Genomic DNA, 17,605 nt, shown 5'->3' with positions numbered 1-17,605 from the left:
ACTTTTCCTCTCCCAGGGTTCTCTAATTTGGGGGAATAAAGCAAGAACATGCAGATTATTTCAGTCCTAGATGATGTGTCTGGGTCATAAATTCAAGTTATTCAGAGTAAATACATTAGTCAGTTAAATATATATCTTTTCTTCTCTGTGAGGAAAAGGGAGTCAGATCATTTGATTGCATTCATACTACTTCTTGCTTAATTTGACTTCCTTTTAGATCTAGTTCCCTTTATATAGCAGCTTTCTCTGTTTGTTTTATCATACAGGTAATGATTACAAAGATTAAACACAAATTGTCACCAGTACACTTGCGTTCTTCCACTGTAATAAATAGAGGTTATGTATCTGTGCCAATATCTATCTATCTATCTATCTATCTATCTATCTATCTATCTATCTATCTATCTATCTATCTGTCTGTCTGTCTGTCTGTCTTTCTATCTACCTGCCCACCAATCTATTTTTGATAAGGGATTCAGCCTCCATTTCTTCCATTTCTGCCTGTTGACTTCATAATTAACATTGTGCCACAGGCTTATTCAGAGTTAAGCAGTCAGATTACTGGCTGGAGATGGAGGCAATTGGAAATTTATGACAAAGCAAAATCGACGCAACTAGTTCAATACCTTTGGAGTAATAATAATAAGCTCTGCTGTGTCAATATATGATTCCTTTAAGGTATCAGATGCGTGAGCAAAATGCTCAGCCTTTGAAGTGCAGCTTGCACAATACAGCTGCATCACAAAGTCGACACACCTTTCCAAATGTTTCATGTTACACGTGAACCAGTGATTTGATTGCAAAAATCAGACCAAGAGTTTGCACGTTTTGAAACAAAAGGCACATGTGAAATCGAATGGAATGCCTATTAATCGGTTAAATGTGGTTTCTCTAATGGAATTAGGGCTAACAGAGCCAGAAGACACCACACGAATGGCTCCGACTGAAACATCCAAATTAGCAGAGAAATGTTAATTCAGTGATTCCTAAGTCTGTTACAGTAAATAACTTCTTCCAAACAGTTTCCTCTAACCACTCCTCAATGTCAATATTTGGAGGCATTGATTGCCTGCACGGGATACGACCACTATCCTAGTGGTGAGTCACATGATTAAATTCTGACTAACGGTAAGATGAAAGAGAAGCTTAAGTCAAATAGAAGTCTCAAAACCTAAGTACAGCTGATTGGCCTCCTACTCCTAAAGCTACCAATGAAAACGTGGCATTGTTGTTAATATATGTGTACTGTGCAAACAGGTGAATTGTCGTGAACAAATATTTGCGTCTCTCTTCTCAACTATTTGAGTAATTTGCCTGGGTTAAGAGATGGTTTTCATTAGGCGTGAGGGAAACACTGGAGGTTTATGTCCAGATATATGAATAAATTAATGGGGTTATATTAGAGTACTGGTAAGCCGTGTGTCACACTCCAGCTTAGTCAACTGAAATAACCATAATGAATCTCTCTTTAAAAACTTCAGATTCTGTACTATAACCACAGGCAGGATGACGAGAACATGATGAAGATTCTGTACTATAACCACAGGCAGGATGACGAGAACATGATGAAGATTCTGTACTATAACCACAGGCAGGAAGACGAGAACATGATGAAGATTCTGTACTATAACCACAGGCAGGAAGACGAGAACATGATGAAGATTCTGTACTATAACCACATGCAGGAAGACGAGAACATGATGAAGATTCTGTACTATAACCACAGGCAGGAGGACGAGAACATGATGAAGAGGCACAGGACAAAGGAAAAAAACTTGATGAAGTGGCAGAGCACATACATAAAGAAAAAGAAGAACCATTGCAAATGTTTTTATGATATTGATGACGATGATTGTCATAGTAATACTCTATGGATTTGTATTTATATCACTCCATATGTCATTTTTAGATAGATAACATAGATAGTAGACATGTAATAGCCTCCAAGCTAACTGCCAGTTGTAGCCAACTAACCGATATCTTGAAATAAAATAAATCTAATGAGACAAGAACAACTTTAAACAAGCAAGACAAGACACAGGTATAATACCAGCAAAGTGTCACCACAGGAATCTCTCTAGAATTAACAAGCACATTTTGACAGTTTACTTTTTAATTACCTTTCTTTGCTTAGATTCAGTGAATAAGTAACCTACTGGGATCCATATAAACCAAGTAGCAATTATCTACACGGTGCAAGGCTGTAAGGCACCAAGCAATTCATTGGTATGGTGGCTCAATGTGACTGATCACTGTGTTACACTGTGTTACATAAATGTTACACAAGTTTATAAAATATTATGACTTACATAACAAACTACATCTTTGACATGATATTCTGGTAGCCTGATAAATGAACTCTTTTGCTTTCTAGCATTTAAAAGCAATGAAAATAAAATAAGACTGTCGATCAAATTTGTCACGCAAATTTGAATCTTGGAATCCTGGTTATTTATTCAGTTACTTCGTTTTCCACCTTTTTCCCAACGTGCAAACCGCTAACTGTTAATTTGCTGTTAAATTACAATAGAAACACTTTTGGAGAACGTATAAAAACATTTCTGTTGCAGCTCTCTTAGTATTTGTGATCATGGGGATTGACTTTTTTTACTATAAACGAAGCCCGAATATACTGTAGGAAATAGGTGGAAGCTCATTGTTTATCGAGGTAACCTTACTCCATGCTTGTTTATCCCGCGACAATGACGTAGAGAAGTACATGAATTCTTATGTGTTGATTGGCTGCACGTGATTTGGGGGCGGTACAGAGCATAGGCGGAAGCATGAGCACGACACAGAAACCAAAAGTTGTTATATTGTATTAGGTCGTTGCAGTAGTTCTTACACAATTGAGAGTATTCACACACTTCCACTGAGAAATTCATGCATATTGTGTTTTATAGGGAATATTCTGTATCACACATTTATAACAACCCGAGGTAAAAACAAAACAAAACAAAAAAACACCATGGCCCAATAACTGTTAAAAACAAGTGTGGTAACTAATACGCACAAATATCTTCTGCCTGCATAGGTCTAATCAAACATGGAGCCGATCAAACAGACTAAGCTTAGTTTTCTTCTCAAGTAACGCTGTAGCATACACACCAAATATTGTGTGTGTGTCATAAGGCAAACTAAACCCCGTGATAAAATAATCTTCATAAGCTAGAGGCCTATCGTGTGAAACATATTTGGTCAAGGACAGTTGACACAAAACATAAAATGAAGCTTGATTTTCCATGTAAGATGCCGTATGTCGAAGACAGACCTCTAAATATTCGTTTAAACTGAGGCTTGTACAACGACGTTCATTTGCATTATGACATTAATCCGGCCTAATGTTTTAACCTAAACGCCGTATAATGGTTGCATGGAAATATGTAGGCCTGTTCAAAATGTATGTTTTTGATGTTTATACTTAAGAGAGGTAATGCTGTAGGGTAAACACACTCAAAATTCTTTTTCTAGATAAAGGGGGAGGCACGGGGAAGGAGGGGTAAAGTGAGCTACAGCAGGAGAAGATAAGAGTACGAGTCGTTCATGGTTGAGGCTTTGCTATCGAGGGCTTGTGCATCTGTTTCACTGTCTGAAAAACAATGAAGACCAGCGGGTCAGCTACCGAAAACACGGTAGCATGAACATCACGGAAAGGGTTCGCGAGGCAAGAACTGATATCGACACGTTTCTGCTTTTTTGTTTTTTTAACAACCGAATTCGCAATCCTCACTGACCGAGTCGGGTATAACCACCGTTCGCAATGGGGAAGGAGGTGAACGGGGTTTCACGGAGTCGTTTTGACGTGAGTTTTTTGTCACAAATGTGACACCAGAAACAATTCATGGGTTGAGTGACATTAATTTTTGCTTTATTTTCTAATTTGTTTGCCGGTAATTCCGCTCTGTTTTGCACATCCGTGTGTTACAAGTCTCGAATAACCGTAGAGCTTCCGCAGTTAATGTTTCGGATTAGGTCAAAATACGGTACTGTTTTTCTGTTTGTGTTTCGAATCAACAACTTTTGAAACCCGGACGTGTGGATTGTAGATTAGATGTAGATTTTAATGTATTTCTATTGGTCGCCGTGAGTTTCATCGTCGTTGATGGGGAAGAAAATTCACATTTTTTGTCAGGCAGACTGCTTCTTTGTGCAGTCAAAACAAAGACCAGGGCACATAGACATGTATAGGCAACTTGGCTACAAACGTGGCATTTCGCCTGTTTATCTCTTTATATACATGCAATATTATATAGGCCTCTTACAAGGCTTACTTTGAGCGAATGATCGGACGGATTTCTCAGGGGGCTGGTTGTCTCGAATCATGGGACTAGTGTGAACCCTTATGGCCGCGACCGATGCTGGGCCCGTGGGCTTGCAGTAGAATGCGTTCGGCGTAACTCTTGGCCCGTGTACTAACATTGGCATTGAACGTATACCCTACACCAATGATACCTGCAACAAAAATAACATAATATTTAGTCATCACTTAGGAAAATCGTTTGAAGAATCGTCACTGTTTTGTTGTCATATAGTTCTTTGACGTTTATTCTTTTCGTAGACGCTGTTGCGATCGTAATTCACAACGTTGTGAAACTTTGCTTCCCCACAAACGCAACTGAATGCACCAAATTCTTTACTATTACAAGGCTCATAACACGTCACTCAGAGACTAAATGTCGTTTATATTGGTGTGTCGTGTCATTGATGTCTGTTCTGAGTGCTGGGGTTGTTGTTTAATCCCCTGTTCGGCGGCGTGGGATTTGTGTGGGTTATTTATTTTTAACGGTGCAACAGCTGACTGTAGCGCAGATCAGGGCCCTACCCTCTGGCCTGGGATCCCGACAGCTGCGGTACATACGTGATCAGAGCCCTATTAGCCAGTAACAATAGACACTAACGCCGAAGACTGTGAAATCATTCAATAACAGTGGTTGTCAATCTTTTATCACCTTTCTATTTTGTTACAGAGGCAACAATATCGAAAGTGTGCTCTGTTAGTAAGCGCATACACACATAGTTGCCCCCTCAAACAGGGGACGCCTTCTAAAGTGTTCCCTATGTTGTTTAGTTGCGCTGACAACCGATTAACCTCAATGCGCAGGTTTATTGTTTAATGACGCATGGAACTCATTACTCTGGTTACATGTCATTACTGGCAATGTAATAAGTGTGCCTTGCGATTTTTTAAACGTATAGATTAATTTAGCTATGTCGAAAGGTTAATGATATTGTCCTTTATCTCATTTCTGCATGGTGGCAGACAGACGCAGTGACCGTCACTCAGCGCATCGATCACGTAGTTTACGCAGACTCCCAGTACGCGACATAGACCACAGTAGACAACAACAACATTTTGGCGCAGCGTTAGTTTTAAAACACAGTGTACCCGGGATAGTGTTTAATTCGCCCCTACAAACAGTTTGTCTGTACTGGCATCGTCTTTTTAAATGGTTATATGAAGCACACAAAGAACGGATATAGCCTAGTCTGGCCGCGTGCCCGGATTATTTGTCCGGTTGAGTAGATACGTGAAAGGATAGCTGGTGGCGACGGGTTGAATTTGCCTCGGATCAGACACCAGATAGCTGCATATTGTATAGACGTTGATTTTAACCGATGGTTTTAAACCTGCTTGCACGCGTGGGTTTCTGCGTCTGTGTTGTAGGAGTCAGAGCTCTCTGAGAGCCAGACATGTGTACTGTTGACCCAACACTTTATCATCCTCCTTTGGCACTGTATAAGAATTATATTGCCGTCAATATGCGCTCGCGGCGCGTATTAATGTGAATTTGGCACCTGTATATGTGTGTATCTTATGTAATATGTGTTGGGGAATGTCTCTCACACTGTCTAATTCACAAGCCAAATGTAATTAGCTTTGTCCTCATAACATAGGTATTAGATTAAATTAGGTATAAGTTTATGGGTCATACGTTATTTGCGTCCTAGTGCTTTTTCACGGCTATAAAGAAGTTTCCATGTACGTATAAGGAATATAGTTTCCCAAATTGACAGATGAATAGAGCCGGTCTTCTCTGTTCAAATCCTCTTAATGGCGTTTAACCTCCATCTCTGTGACATATCTAAAGCATGATACATTGAGCCAACTAAAACTGGTATCAAGTTCTTTTTCACAGACTTAAATATATTGTATATCAATAACAAATATTTTGGCCATGTCAGGCTATTTTTTTTTTCTTTAGACAATGATGCCCAAAGAGCTACAAGTCTTTCTTTTCTGTGTTTTGGAGACCATGCCTAAGGGTATAACCGCATTGCCCTGTATAGGGATTTTCAGCCTTCTGCCCCCTGGTTAACAGTTTGAACACAAAAGGGGAAAAAAACAAACGCAAGCATTGAACAAGCAACCCTTTGTTAGCACTGACCTCTAAGCTATCCTGCCTTTTTCCAGTGGAATAAAGGGAGTTAAAGACCACAACCTCATGTGAACCTGAACAATTTTTTAACATTAGATTTTTTTTTTTTCTTTAGAGCTGTTTTAATTGTGTGGTAAATTGACAGCTTCTAATTGTTGTTTAACACTCAGGCAACTAATATTGGGCCCCTTTAAATAAACGTGAGAGTAAATAAGAGCCGGAATTGCGAAACACACACACACACGCACGCACACGCACACACGTCATTTGTAGAGACAAAAAAACAAGGAAAAATGTGTAATGTCTCTTTGATTTCATTGAAAGTCTTTCTGTCTCGCCTCTTTCATTACTTCTTGTTTCTCGTATTTCTCCGTATTCTTACGACTGTCTCTTTTTCCCCCACGCCTCTTATCTACTTCTCTTTCGGTCATTGTTGATTCATGTTGATTCATGAGGTCTTACCTCATCACTGTATCTCCCCTTTTTTTTTTCTATCCTTTACTTGTGTCCTAACCACACACACACATATACACACACACACACACTCCCCCCACCCACTTCTGTGAGTGTCTGTGATGACCCTGTGTGAACTGATGACACACTGCGATGGCCTATCCTTGCCTTGCTTCATTGTCGTCATCATCATCATCTCTCTCTCTTTATCTCTCTCACTCTCACTCTCACTCTCACTCTCACTCTCACTCACACACCCTGTCACACTTGTACACACCACCTTCCCACAGGTTTAATTATGCCTTATATATATATATAATATAAATATGTATAATATAAATATGGTTTTCTTATTCCCACAGATGTTTTCAAACAGCGATGAGGCTGTCATCAATAAGAAGCTGCCAAAGGAACTGTTGCTACGGTGAGTGTCTCTCTCTCTCTGTCTCTCTGTCTCTCTCTCTCTGTCTGTCTTTCCCTCTCTCTTTCTCTCTGTCTCTCATTCTCCTTGTCCTTTCTTCTCAATCCATAATAAAACTCAGATGCTGTCTGCCAGGACAGTGAAAGACTCAAATCGATTGAGAAGGGGCGGGGGGGAATTCTAAAGTTCCTGAGCAAACAGAAAACAGAGGCCATAATTCAAGCCCTGGACTTGCCTGAGGAGTGTAAGGGGCAGACAGTGCTGACTGCGTGGGGGCCTTGGGCTGGCACAAGAGCCTGATTTACTGCCAGCTAACAGGCTAAGTGCCTTACAGGCTAGCAGCCTTACAGCCTTAGGCCTGAACTGTATAGCAAGAGACTTCTGAGATCCGAGTGAACTTTGAGCAGAGTTTTAGCTTGATGTTATCATCATCCAGTGTGCTTTACAGAGGGAGTGCTCAAGAATGTCACAGTTCACTGCAATTTGCCTGTAATTGCCAACCTAGCTGAACTGGTACTTAAACACACACACAAATAAATATACACACACAGAAACATATGCACATTCTTTTTTTCTCTTTTGAGGATAAAGCCACTTTGGTTGTCAGATGGTGAGACAGAAATTAGGACAATCGTGGTGGAAAGGGTGGTGATATATATTGTTTTGGGTTTCTTTTCCAGAATCTTCTCTTTCCTGGATGTTGTGACACTTTGCCGTTGTGCCCAAGTCTCTCGGGTGAGTTGCGGTGTGAGTGTGTTTTGATAATTAGTAAATTCAGTGCATTAGTACACACACACACACACACACACACAGACACGCAAGTGAGTATGCGTCGTCTGCTGTGAATGGGAGTGAGAGGTTGTGACCTCACTAGCGCTCTGTCTTGCTCTTGGTGTGTGACTGTGTGTGTGTGTGTGTGCGCGTGAGTGACTGTGTGTGTGTGTGTGTAGGTGATGCTGAACTCGTGAGCCCTCTCCCATTGTTAGACTATGTGTGTGTGCGCGCATGTGTTTTTGTGCCTGCGTTTTCATACACGCGTTTTCATGCGTGTTTTTCATGAGTGTATGTCTGCGTAAGTGTTTGATGGTGAACACATGAGCCCTCTTTCAGTATTTGATATATTGATTGTGTGCGTGTGTGTGTGTGTGTGTGTGTGTGTGTGTGTGTATGTAATGCTGATGATGAACTCATGCCCTCTCTCTCTGTCTCTTAGTCATGGAATGTGTTAGCTCTGGATGGCAGTAACTGGCAGCGCATCGACCTCTTTGACTTCCAGAGGGATATTGAGGTCAGGAAAACACACACACATACACACACACACAGTCACACGCAAACCCTCCTTGTTCAGCTGCTACCATCCAAATTCATTTTTCGCAAATCAATAGGTCAAGTATACTATCATACATTATATATATATATATATAGCACACTGTGCAGTTCATTTTCCATTACTAAAATAATTAATCACTGTGTGTTCCGTATGTGAAAAATAAAAATGTGTTATTTGTGTGTTTGTGCTTCTGTGGCAGGGTCGTGTGGTGGAAAACATTTCAAAACGCTGCGGAGGTTTCTTAAGAAAACTAAGTCTTAGAGGTTGTCTTGGAGTAGGAGACAGCGCACTCAGGTGAGAGAGAATAAGAGAGAGAGAGAGAGTGAGAGAAAAGATGAGAGAGAGAGAGAGTTGGAGGGAGTACGGGAATGTGGGAGGGTGCATTGGCGAGCACGGCGCACGCACAAAACTCTGCCCGGTGTAGATAAGGAAAATTTTGAGAAAAGCCAAAAATTAGGATTTAAGCATCCTATCCCCTCCACGGGCCTTTCCGGAACGCCGGCCTGTCTTCGCTAAAAGCCATTTCGCTTTGAGCGCGGCGAAAACGCTTACAGGTCTAACTTTCCCAAAGCTGTTTTCATAAAGCATCTCAGCTCATTTGCCGGCATATTTCGCTAAGGTTCATTAAACATCTCATCTAAAGATTCGTCATTTTAATGGGCAGACGCGGCCCCTTTTGTTATATGCAGGGTTACCCATGGTAGATTTTAATTGATTGGTGTTGCTATGACAGAGAGGCAGAAGTGTGTGTGTGTGTGTGTGTGTGTGTGTGTGTAATGGGGTACAGAATGCTCTTTGTCACTTTGTTCTTTAACAGTAGGAACTACCACATCCTTAACTGTTCTTATGTGTATTGATTTGTTCACCACAGAACATTTGCCCAGAACTGCAGGAACATAGAGCTTCTTAGTCTCAACGGCTGTACCAAGATCACTGACAGGTGTGTGTGTGTGTGTACGTGTGTGTGTTATTTAATACATCTTTTTTGTGTTTGTGCTTTGTATTCTGATATGCTCTTACGGTGTAATTTAATCTATGATTGACGTAATGAGAGTGCAGTTTTATTACAAATGTACAATAATTGTTTCCTAACCTCTGACCCCACCCCCAATCTCTCTCTCTCTTCTCTCTCTCTCTCTCTCTCTCTCTCTCTCTCTCTCTCTCTCTCTCTCTCTTCTCTCTGTAGCACATGTAATAGCCTCAGTAAATTCTGTCCCAAACTGAAACATCTGGACTTAGCCTCCTGCACCTCAATCACAAACCTGTCACTCAAAGCACTCAGGTGAGTGACTGCTCACACACACACACACATGCGCACGCACACACACACACACACACACACACACACACACACACACACACACAGACACACACTCTGTGCATGCTGGGCTCCAGCTGCTCTGGGCAAGATCAATAAGATCAGTTTGTGTTACTAAGAAACCACATGGTCCCCAACCTTGGTCAAGTATCCTTAAGGAAACATTGAGGAAAAATTTAAAAACACACCCCTCCCAACTCGTACCCGAAGTTGCCGAATTTCGCTCTCGGACCGGGGCGCCCGCATCGCGCCCTGTCTCGTAATTTAGAGCGAAGGGCACGTTTTTCTCATTTATTTTAAAGAAAAAAAAATCTTTTATGAGAAACATTTCGCGCGTTCTCATTTGACAGCTAACGGGAAACACGTTCACAGCTACGTCACGGGGTCGAAGTCATAAAGGACGATTCGGTCTCCATGCTTCGTATGACCGCGACCGTAAAGTCCCCTCTATGCGTCGGGCGATATGCACAAAACTCTGGTTTTATAACGTTCCGTCAAAGGATCCTACAAGCACTGTGTGTAGCCAAGAGTTTCTCATGGCTTTAGGTGAAAGTGCAAGCTGCAAATGCCCATAAACTAAAATGACCCGTTTTACTTTGAAGCAAATGTTTTGTTTCTAAATGGCTGTTTGCATGCCTTTTGGTACATCTGGCTTCATGTCGAGTCCTTGTTACATCAGTGTGTTAGTTCAGATGAGGTAGAGTAGGCAATGTTTTTTCTGCAAAGACGTGGCTACAATCAGGTTGGGGAGGTGGGGGAGATGGGGGAGCTGGGGGGGCGGTTGAAAGGCTGCTCCGTTTAGTCCTAAGTAGATCAAATAACTCCACGGTTAAACTCATTTTCTGACTTCTTTAACAGCTCACTTCATACCCTTGCTTTGTGTTGAGGGTAATTTGGCCTTGAAAAAAAGAAGGAGAAAAAAACATTTACTTTAATGTGTGAAGAGGACATTTCTCACATTTTCTCTCATAACTGTCTTAGTTTATTGTTCTTAATGTTGTGAAAATGTACTCTCATATCTGATGGTCCAGCAGTCACTTTGAACCTATTATTTAGTGAACTGAAACTTCCAGAAATGATCCACAAAGTCCCCTAACTCACCTTTCAAATGTCACATTGAAAAGCCATTGACGGCAGTTAAGGACGGAGTTAAAAGACGTACGTGACAGCTTTTTTTAAAAAAAAAAATTAAGGATACAAGCTTCTTAAAGGTTACCCTAACATGATATAGAGAGAGAGACTAGCCTTTCACGCTAGCCCAGTTAATATTTAAATGACTAAGTATATTAGGTTAACAGTTCTTAAAAATGACTGCACTTCAACCAACCACAAATTTGTGCCAAATCTCTGTTGCAGCAGGTTATACTTCATTTTATTTACAAGAGATGAACGTGAATTTTGAACTTTGTGAAGAACTGGTAAAGAGATACAGTAACCAAAAGACATGTTGTTGTTTTTTCTTTCTGCCCTCCTGTTCTTTTTCCCCTGTTGTTGTTGTTTTTTTGTTGTTGTTTTTTTTTTTTTCCCCCGCCTTGCGCAGTGAGGGTTGTCCTTTGCTGGAACAGTTGAATATCTCGTGGTGTGATCAGGTGACCAAAGATGGCGTTCAGGCTCTGGTTCGCTGCTGCCCGGGACTCAAGGGCCTGTTCCTAAAAGGCTGCACGCAGGTACGGTCAAAGGTCATCAGGGCCAGAGCTGACACAAACTGCCTAACTCTGCCTTCTGTGTGTGTGTGTGTGTGTGTGTGTGTGTGTGTGTGTGTGAGTGAGAGTGCGTGTGTGTTTGTGTGTTAGACCTGAGTTTTTCTCTTTTTCTGTCCCTGTCTCTCTCCCTGTCTCTCTCTCTCGCTCGCTCGCTCGCTCTCTCTCTCTCTCTCTCACTCGCTCTCTCCCTCTCTTTCTCTCTCTGTCAGCTGGAAGATGAAGCCCTGAAGCACATTGGAACACATTGTCCAGACCTGGTCACTCTTAACCTGCAAACTTGTTCAGTAAGACACACACACACACACACACACACAAAGGTATACAAACAGGTTTATGTGCAGGAGCGGCAGTGGAAGATCGAGAAAGGGGGAGCGAGAGAGAGTGATAGAGACTAAATGTCCTTTTTTATAACCTATATAGTTAGTGTGGTGTGAAGGCAGGATTAAATGACACATTCGTTTTCCTGTCTTCTTTTAGCCTCTGCATCGTAATTGCATCCTCCCCCCCCCCGCCCCGTTTCATTCCTCCCCTTCATCCTTCACTTTTTTTTTCTTTAAACTTCTCCTTCGGGCCCCTCCCCTCCTTGTTTATCTTTTCTCTTTCTCGCAGTGGCGCATTATTCACTCCTTCTCTCTGTCCACCCCCCCACCCCCCCAAATGCAGAAACTTGGCTTATTATTTGTTAAAATTTGAGGATGATAACAGACGTGTGGAGGGAGGCCAACAGGAACCAGGCAATCAAATATTTTGGGGGGGGGGGGGTTCGGCCTCTAGCGGGGTTGTTTACAGTTTTTTTTTCTGTTGAATTATTTTTTTCTGTTTGTCGTAGTCTGTCATAATAATTTTGTCAGCAGTGTCCCATTGTCAGTCCTTAGGGTCTTCAGATACACTCTGTAGCAGGGGGATTTCTACTGGCCCAGACTGCAAACTACAAACCGTAGAATAAACCCAGCTCCTGACAGAACCTTCCATGCTAACATCAAGGATTTTACGGATATTTACACACTGTGTACTCAGTATTATGTACTAGCTAACTAAATAATTGAATTAAATAGTGTTATTAATGGTATTCAGAATGTTGGAATAGTACATCATTTGTGTGTGTGTGTGTGTGTGTGTGTGTGTGTGTTTCCTCTTGAGCAGCAGATCACAGATGAGGGTTTGATAACCATTTGTAGAGGTTGTCACCGCCTGCAGTCTCTGTGTGTGTCCGGCTGCGCTAACATCACTGACGCTATTCTCAACGCCCTGGGTCAAAACTGCCCCCGCCTCAGGTACCCCCCCCGTACACGCACACACACACATGCGCGCGCACACGCATAGACGCGCACACACACACACACACACACACACACAGATACATGCACACAGCGGGCCTGCGGCAAAAATGGAAATGTAACCGGTGCCATGTGCACACACGCACGCACGCAAGTACACATACATGTGCAGATTAATATTTCCTTATTACAAATATTACCTGCACAGAAGAGACGGAATCCTGGATCACGTGACCTCTGTCTTTTACCTTCTGGATTGTAAATCCAAAATGAACCTCATCAAAGAGAATTAAAATAAAATCCGCCATTAGATTTCACATCTTTAAGACCATCACATGTTAGCACCTCATATTTTTAACTATTTGGCCAATGTCAGATTTATTTTCAGATACCAATCAAATATTACAAATATACATAACAAAGGTAGCCGAACATAAGTGAGTGACCCTTAATCATTATATAAGCCACGCCCACCTATTCCAAACTAATCCTCATCATTGGTTATAGTCAGTAGGTCGTTTGTTATTTTTTAACAGGGGGGATGGTCCAATGGTCACTGACACTACTCTATAGAGTATACAGGGGGATGGCAGGTTAACAAGGGGGCATGCATTTTGGTCATTTTGCTAACAAGGGGGTGGTACCCCCCCCCCCCCCCGCCCCCATCCCCCTACAGATCGCCTACCGGTTATCGTAGTACATTCAAACTAATTCATTTCTCTGTCTTTCTCAGAATATTAGAAGTAGCTCGCTGTTCTCAACTCACAGATGTAGGCTTCACCACATTAGCAAGGGTGAGTAACCAAGACACACACACACACACATGCACACACACACACTCTCTCCCTCTCTCTCCTCTAACCATTTTAAGAGACAGAAAGAGGGAAATATGTCTTTATTATTTCAGTGTATGTCTTCTCTCTTATTTTTTTTCTATCTGTTGTTTCTTTTTTTCTTATTCTGTTTCTCTTTGGCGCCTTTTTTTTCCAGAATTGTCATGAGCTGGAAAAGATGGATTTAGAAGAGTGTGTTCAGGTGAGCTCACCAAAGTGATGAATAATTGTGTGTGCACACATAGGCACACAATTTTTTTTTTTTTTTGGCTTAACCTGCAAATGTCATTGCAAAGTTCATTTCATAGTTCAGAAGTTTTGCTCTTACGCCTGAATTTTCTGTCAAATAGCACTGAAATATGATTATTACATACATTTTTCACCTTTTTCCTCATGTGACCTCTTTGCAGTCTTTTTTGAAAACTGGCAAAAGTCTTGTCATTCCAACACTCTGCAAGTAACTGTGCAATCTGGTCTCTCTCTGGCTCTGTCTGTCTGTCTGTCTGTCTGTCTGTCTGTCTGTCTGTCTGTGTCTATCCCCACCTCTCTACACTTTTCTACACTCTACACTTTTCTTTCTTCCTTTCTTCCTTTCTTTCTTTCCCTCTCCTCCTCTAGATTACAGATGCTACACTTATCCAGCTGTCCATACACTGCCCTCGTCTACAAGTTTTGGTGAGTGGTAGTTAGATTAACACACTGTCTTTGAACAGTAGTTAGATTAACACACTGTCTTTGAACAGTAGTTAGATTAACGCACTGTCTTTGAACAGTAGTTAGATTAACGCACTGTCTTTGAACAGTAGTTAGATTAACGCACTGTCTTTGAACAGTAGTTAGATTAACGCACTGTCTTTGAACAGTAGTTAGATTAACACACTGTCTTTGAACAGTAGTTAGATTAACACACTGTCTTTGAACAGTAGTTAGATTAACGCACTGTCTTTGAACAGTAGTTAGATTAACGCACTGTCTTTGAACAGTAGTTAGTTTAATGCACTGTCTTTGAACAGCAGTTGGCCGCTTTTAACTAGGTCTTTTAACCACTGTCAGGTCTTTAAACTGTAGTTAGACGTTATGGAGATGCAGTCATTGTCTGTGAATGGTTTTGGTTTTGTTATCATTTGGCCCCGGTGCGTTAACGTTAAAATCATGTGACACGAACACGCAGAGTTTGTCTCACTGTGAGCTGATAACCGACGACGGGATACGGCACCTGGGCAGCGGCCCCTGTGCCCACGACCGACTGGAGGTCATCGAGCTGGACAACTGCCCCCTCATCACAGACGCTTCACTGGAACATCTCAAGACCTGCCACAGCCTGGACCGCATCGAGCTCTATGACTGCCAACAGATCACCCGTGCCGGCATCAAACGGCTCCGAGTCAGTCTTCAGATTCACCTTCATATCCACATCCACACGCACACATACCTGTAAACAGATGAAGCAAAAATAACATGATTATGATTATTACGATTATTATTATTATTATTATTATTATTATTATTATTATTATTAACCGTATAATGTGCTACAGACATTGTGGTTAACTTTAATACATATGTAATCATTTCCAGCTTCATTAAGGCAAACTGTTATTGCCGTTGTATTTTAGATTTTATATGGGTTTCACAGAAGAGCACAGAATGTGGTGTTGCAAGTAGGTTCTAGATCTTTCTGTCTTTTTCTTCACAGACTCACTTGCCCAATATTAAAGTCCATGCCTACTTCGCGCCCGTGACCCCGCCCCCATCCGTTGGTGGGAGTCGCCAAAGGTTTTGCCGCTGCTGCATTCTGCTATGATGTAACGACAAACCCCACCCCCCTCCTCTGAACCCAAAACCATCCCTATCCTCTCAACCCACCCAAAACCTCCCAGGAGAACCTGCCGGTGGGTCACCTATCGGAGCTCTTGAGACAGAAAGAGGGAGACAAAAGGCCTCATTTCCCTCCAAAACACACACCCAAACACACACTGACTTGCACATTTAGACATGTGTTCACTTGCTTTCTTCAACACCACTACATTCCTGGCATCTCCCTGGCTGTGTTCAGGACATATTTTGGTTTAGTAAAAGTTTACAGAACTCTTATTCACCAATTAATGTTTTTTTTTTTTTTCTTCAAATAAGACGCACTCACACACATGCACACAAGATAATGAGCAGTTTGCTTGTCTCTGCACTTGGGGCAAGAACGGTTTTCTCTGAAGCAGGATTTGGATAACTATAAGCCAAAAGTTAAAACTGTCCAATAGGATTGTTCTTACTGCTAATTGTTTTTAACATTTGCCTTATTGCTGTCTGATTTGGAAATCCTGCTGTAATAATGAGAATGTAATATTTATTCATGTATGCAAATTTTGGTCTATTGAGTAGAGAGATTTGTGATGCAAAACGATTATAATTTAGTCCAGTGCTCAATTGAGCCGATATATTTAAAATGCATTAATACAAAACTGATGACCACTACCGTAGACTAAATCACCGTGGCGACAAATCGTCACGGTAACCACTGTCTTGTGATAGATCACCACTGAAAAAGCTTCAGAGGTGACCTGAGAATTAGAATTCAAAAACTACCTCTGCGGAGTTGCGTACTTTGAAACGTAAATTCACTCTCCAGGTCACAGAATCTGAACACAGCCCGGGTGACACCCACTGCAGTTACACTGCCTGTCCCAGTGCCCTTACACACGCACACACACAAACACACACACACACACAAACACACTGATTTTAGGATTTGTGCTGAAGTCTTTGGAGGGAGACTTTGACCTGTTCCCTTAAAAAAATGACACCCCCACCCCAGCAATCTTCAAGCCCCTGCAAATATTTAACCAACATACGTCGGAAATGGACATAACACACATATACAGACACTCTCTCTCTCTCTCTCTCTCTCTCTTGCTCTGTCTCTCTCTTTCCTCACCATCCCTCCCCCCTCCCCCTTTAAATTGCAATCAGAGGCTTGGTTGTATCTAAAAGAGAAAGTTGACTATTTTTCTAAAGCATTGAACAGACTTAATTGCAGGGGACTGGGGAAGATGCCAAAAGATGCATGTTACAAATCTAGTTTTTTTTTGTTGTTGATTTTTTTTTGTTGTTGTTAAATCGACATCTATATATGGAACGTGCTATGATGGGAGGGGCCTGGACCACGGATGGCCAATGAGCAGTGAGAGAGGACGGAACCCGCATATAGAAAAGCCTCACGCTTTTGTCTGATGATGACAAAACTGAACTCTGACAGGGCTCACCACACTGAGGTGTGTGTGTGTGTGTGTTTACGTACGTGAACGTGTACGTGTGCGTGTGTATGTGTGCGTGTGAGAGAGAGAGAGAACGAGAGCAAAAACTGTCGAGGAGTGTAGCTTCACTTCATCAGCATGAAGTGGGCGGATCAGAAAGTCCTTGTGGCCCATTCAGACTGATCATCATTTAGATAAAAAAAAAACTAAATAAACTTGTTACAGTGAATAGTTCTGGAATGACGGACCGGATCATAAAGGGTGGGGGGGAAAAAAAACAAAAAACAGCTGATCCTGAAAACAATCAAAGTGTTGTCGTTTTTCTCAGTTTTTTTTCTTTCTTTCTTTCAGTTCTGGTTAGGTACGTTCTGATTTGTTATACTTTTCTCTGTTCTTGTTTGTTTTTGTTTTTTTTTTTTGTTTTTTTTTTTGCGTCTGTGAACGTTCTGATCGTGTGAACTGATAATCTAGGAAGGGGGGGAAAAAGTGTGTGTGTGTGTAATCTAGGAAGGGGAAAAAGTGTGTGCGTGTGTGCGTAATCTAGGGGGGGAAAAAAAAGGAAAGTGGGCGCAGTGAAAAAGAACGTTTGAGGTTCTGCTAGTTTTATGTTGTCCGATTGTGGTGATGTGTATTCTCACTATT

General features: G+C 41.6%; 1 protein-coding gene across 2 annotated transcripts; it reads left to right on the top strand.

Moving 5' to 3' along the window:
• Window positions 1-3,554: 3,554 nt before the first annotated feature.
• Window positions 3,555-17,346, top strand: fbxl20 (F-box and leucine-rich repeat protein 20). 2 transcript variants are annotated; one of them, XM_030793595.1, is made up of 15 exons: window positions 3,555-3,802; window positions 7,193-7,254; window positions 7,932-7,986; window positions 8,465-8,539; window positions 8,781-8,875; window positions 9,453-9,521; window positions 9,768-9,863; window positions 11,440-11,566; window positions 11,812-11,886; window positions 12,746-12,876; window positions 13,613-13,673; window positions 13,870-13,914; window positions 14,331-14,387; window positions 14,884-15,096; window positions 15,409-17,346. In XM_030793595.1, exons 1-15 carry the CDS (start codon window positions 3,761-3,763, stop codon window positions 15,514-15,516), a joined length of 1,311 nt encoding a protein of 436 aa, XP_030649455.1. In that variant the 5' UTR covers window positions 3,555-3,760; the 3' UTR covers window positions 15,517-17,346. The 2 variants fall into 2 exon arrangements, with proteins under 2 accessions (XP_030649455.1, XP_030649456.1); XM_030793596.1 differs by lacking the exon at window positions 9,768-9,863.
• Window positions 17,347-17,605: the final 259 nt, after the last annotated feature.

The sequence above is a fragment of the Chanos chanos genome, chromosome 16 (assembly GCF_902362185.1).
Source record: "Chanos chanos chromosome 16, fChaCha1.1, whole genome shotgun sequence".
Classification (NCBI taxonomy): domain Eukaryota; kingdom Metazoa; phylum Chordata; class Actinopteri; order Gonorynchiformes; family Chanidae; genus Chanos; species Chanos chanos.
The sequence above is the reverse complement of the archived record's forward strand: the minus strand, read 5'-3'. Positions and strand labels throughout refer to the sequence as shown.

Bases quoted from the DNA above. Each gene is read 5' to 3' on its own strand.
- fbxl20 (XM_030793595.1), top strand. From the start codon at position 3,761: ATGGGGAAGGAGGTGAACGGGGTTTCACGGAGTCGTTTTGAC. The intron at 9,522-9,767 runs GTGTGTGTGTGT...TTCTCTCTGTAG, and splicing joins TGTACCAAGATCACTGACAG to CACATGTAATAGCCTCAGTA. The intron at 13,915-14,330 runs GTGAGCTCACCA...CTCCTCCTCTAG, and splicing joins ATTTAGAAGAGTGTGTTCAG to ATTACAGATGCTACACTTAT.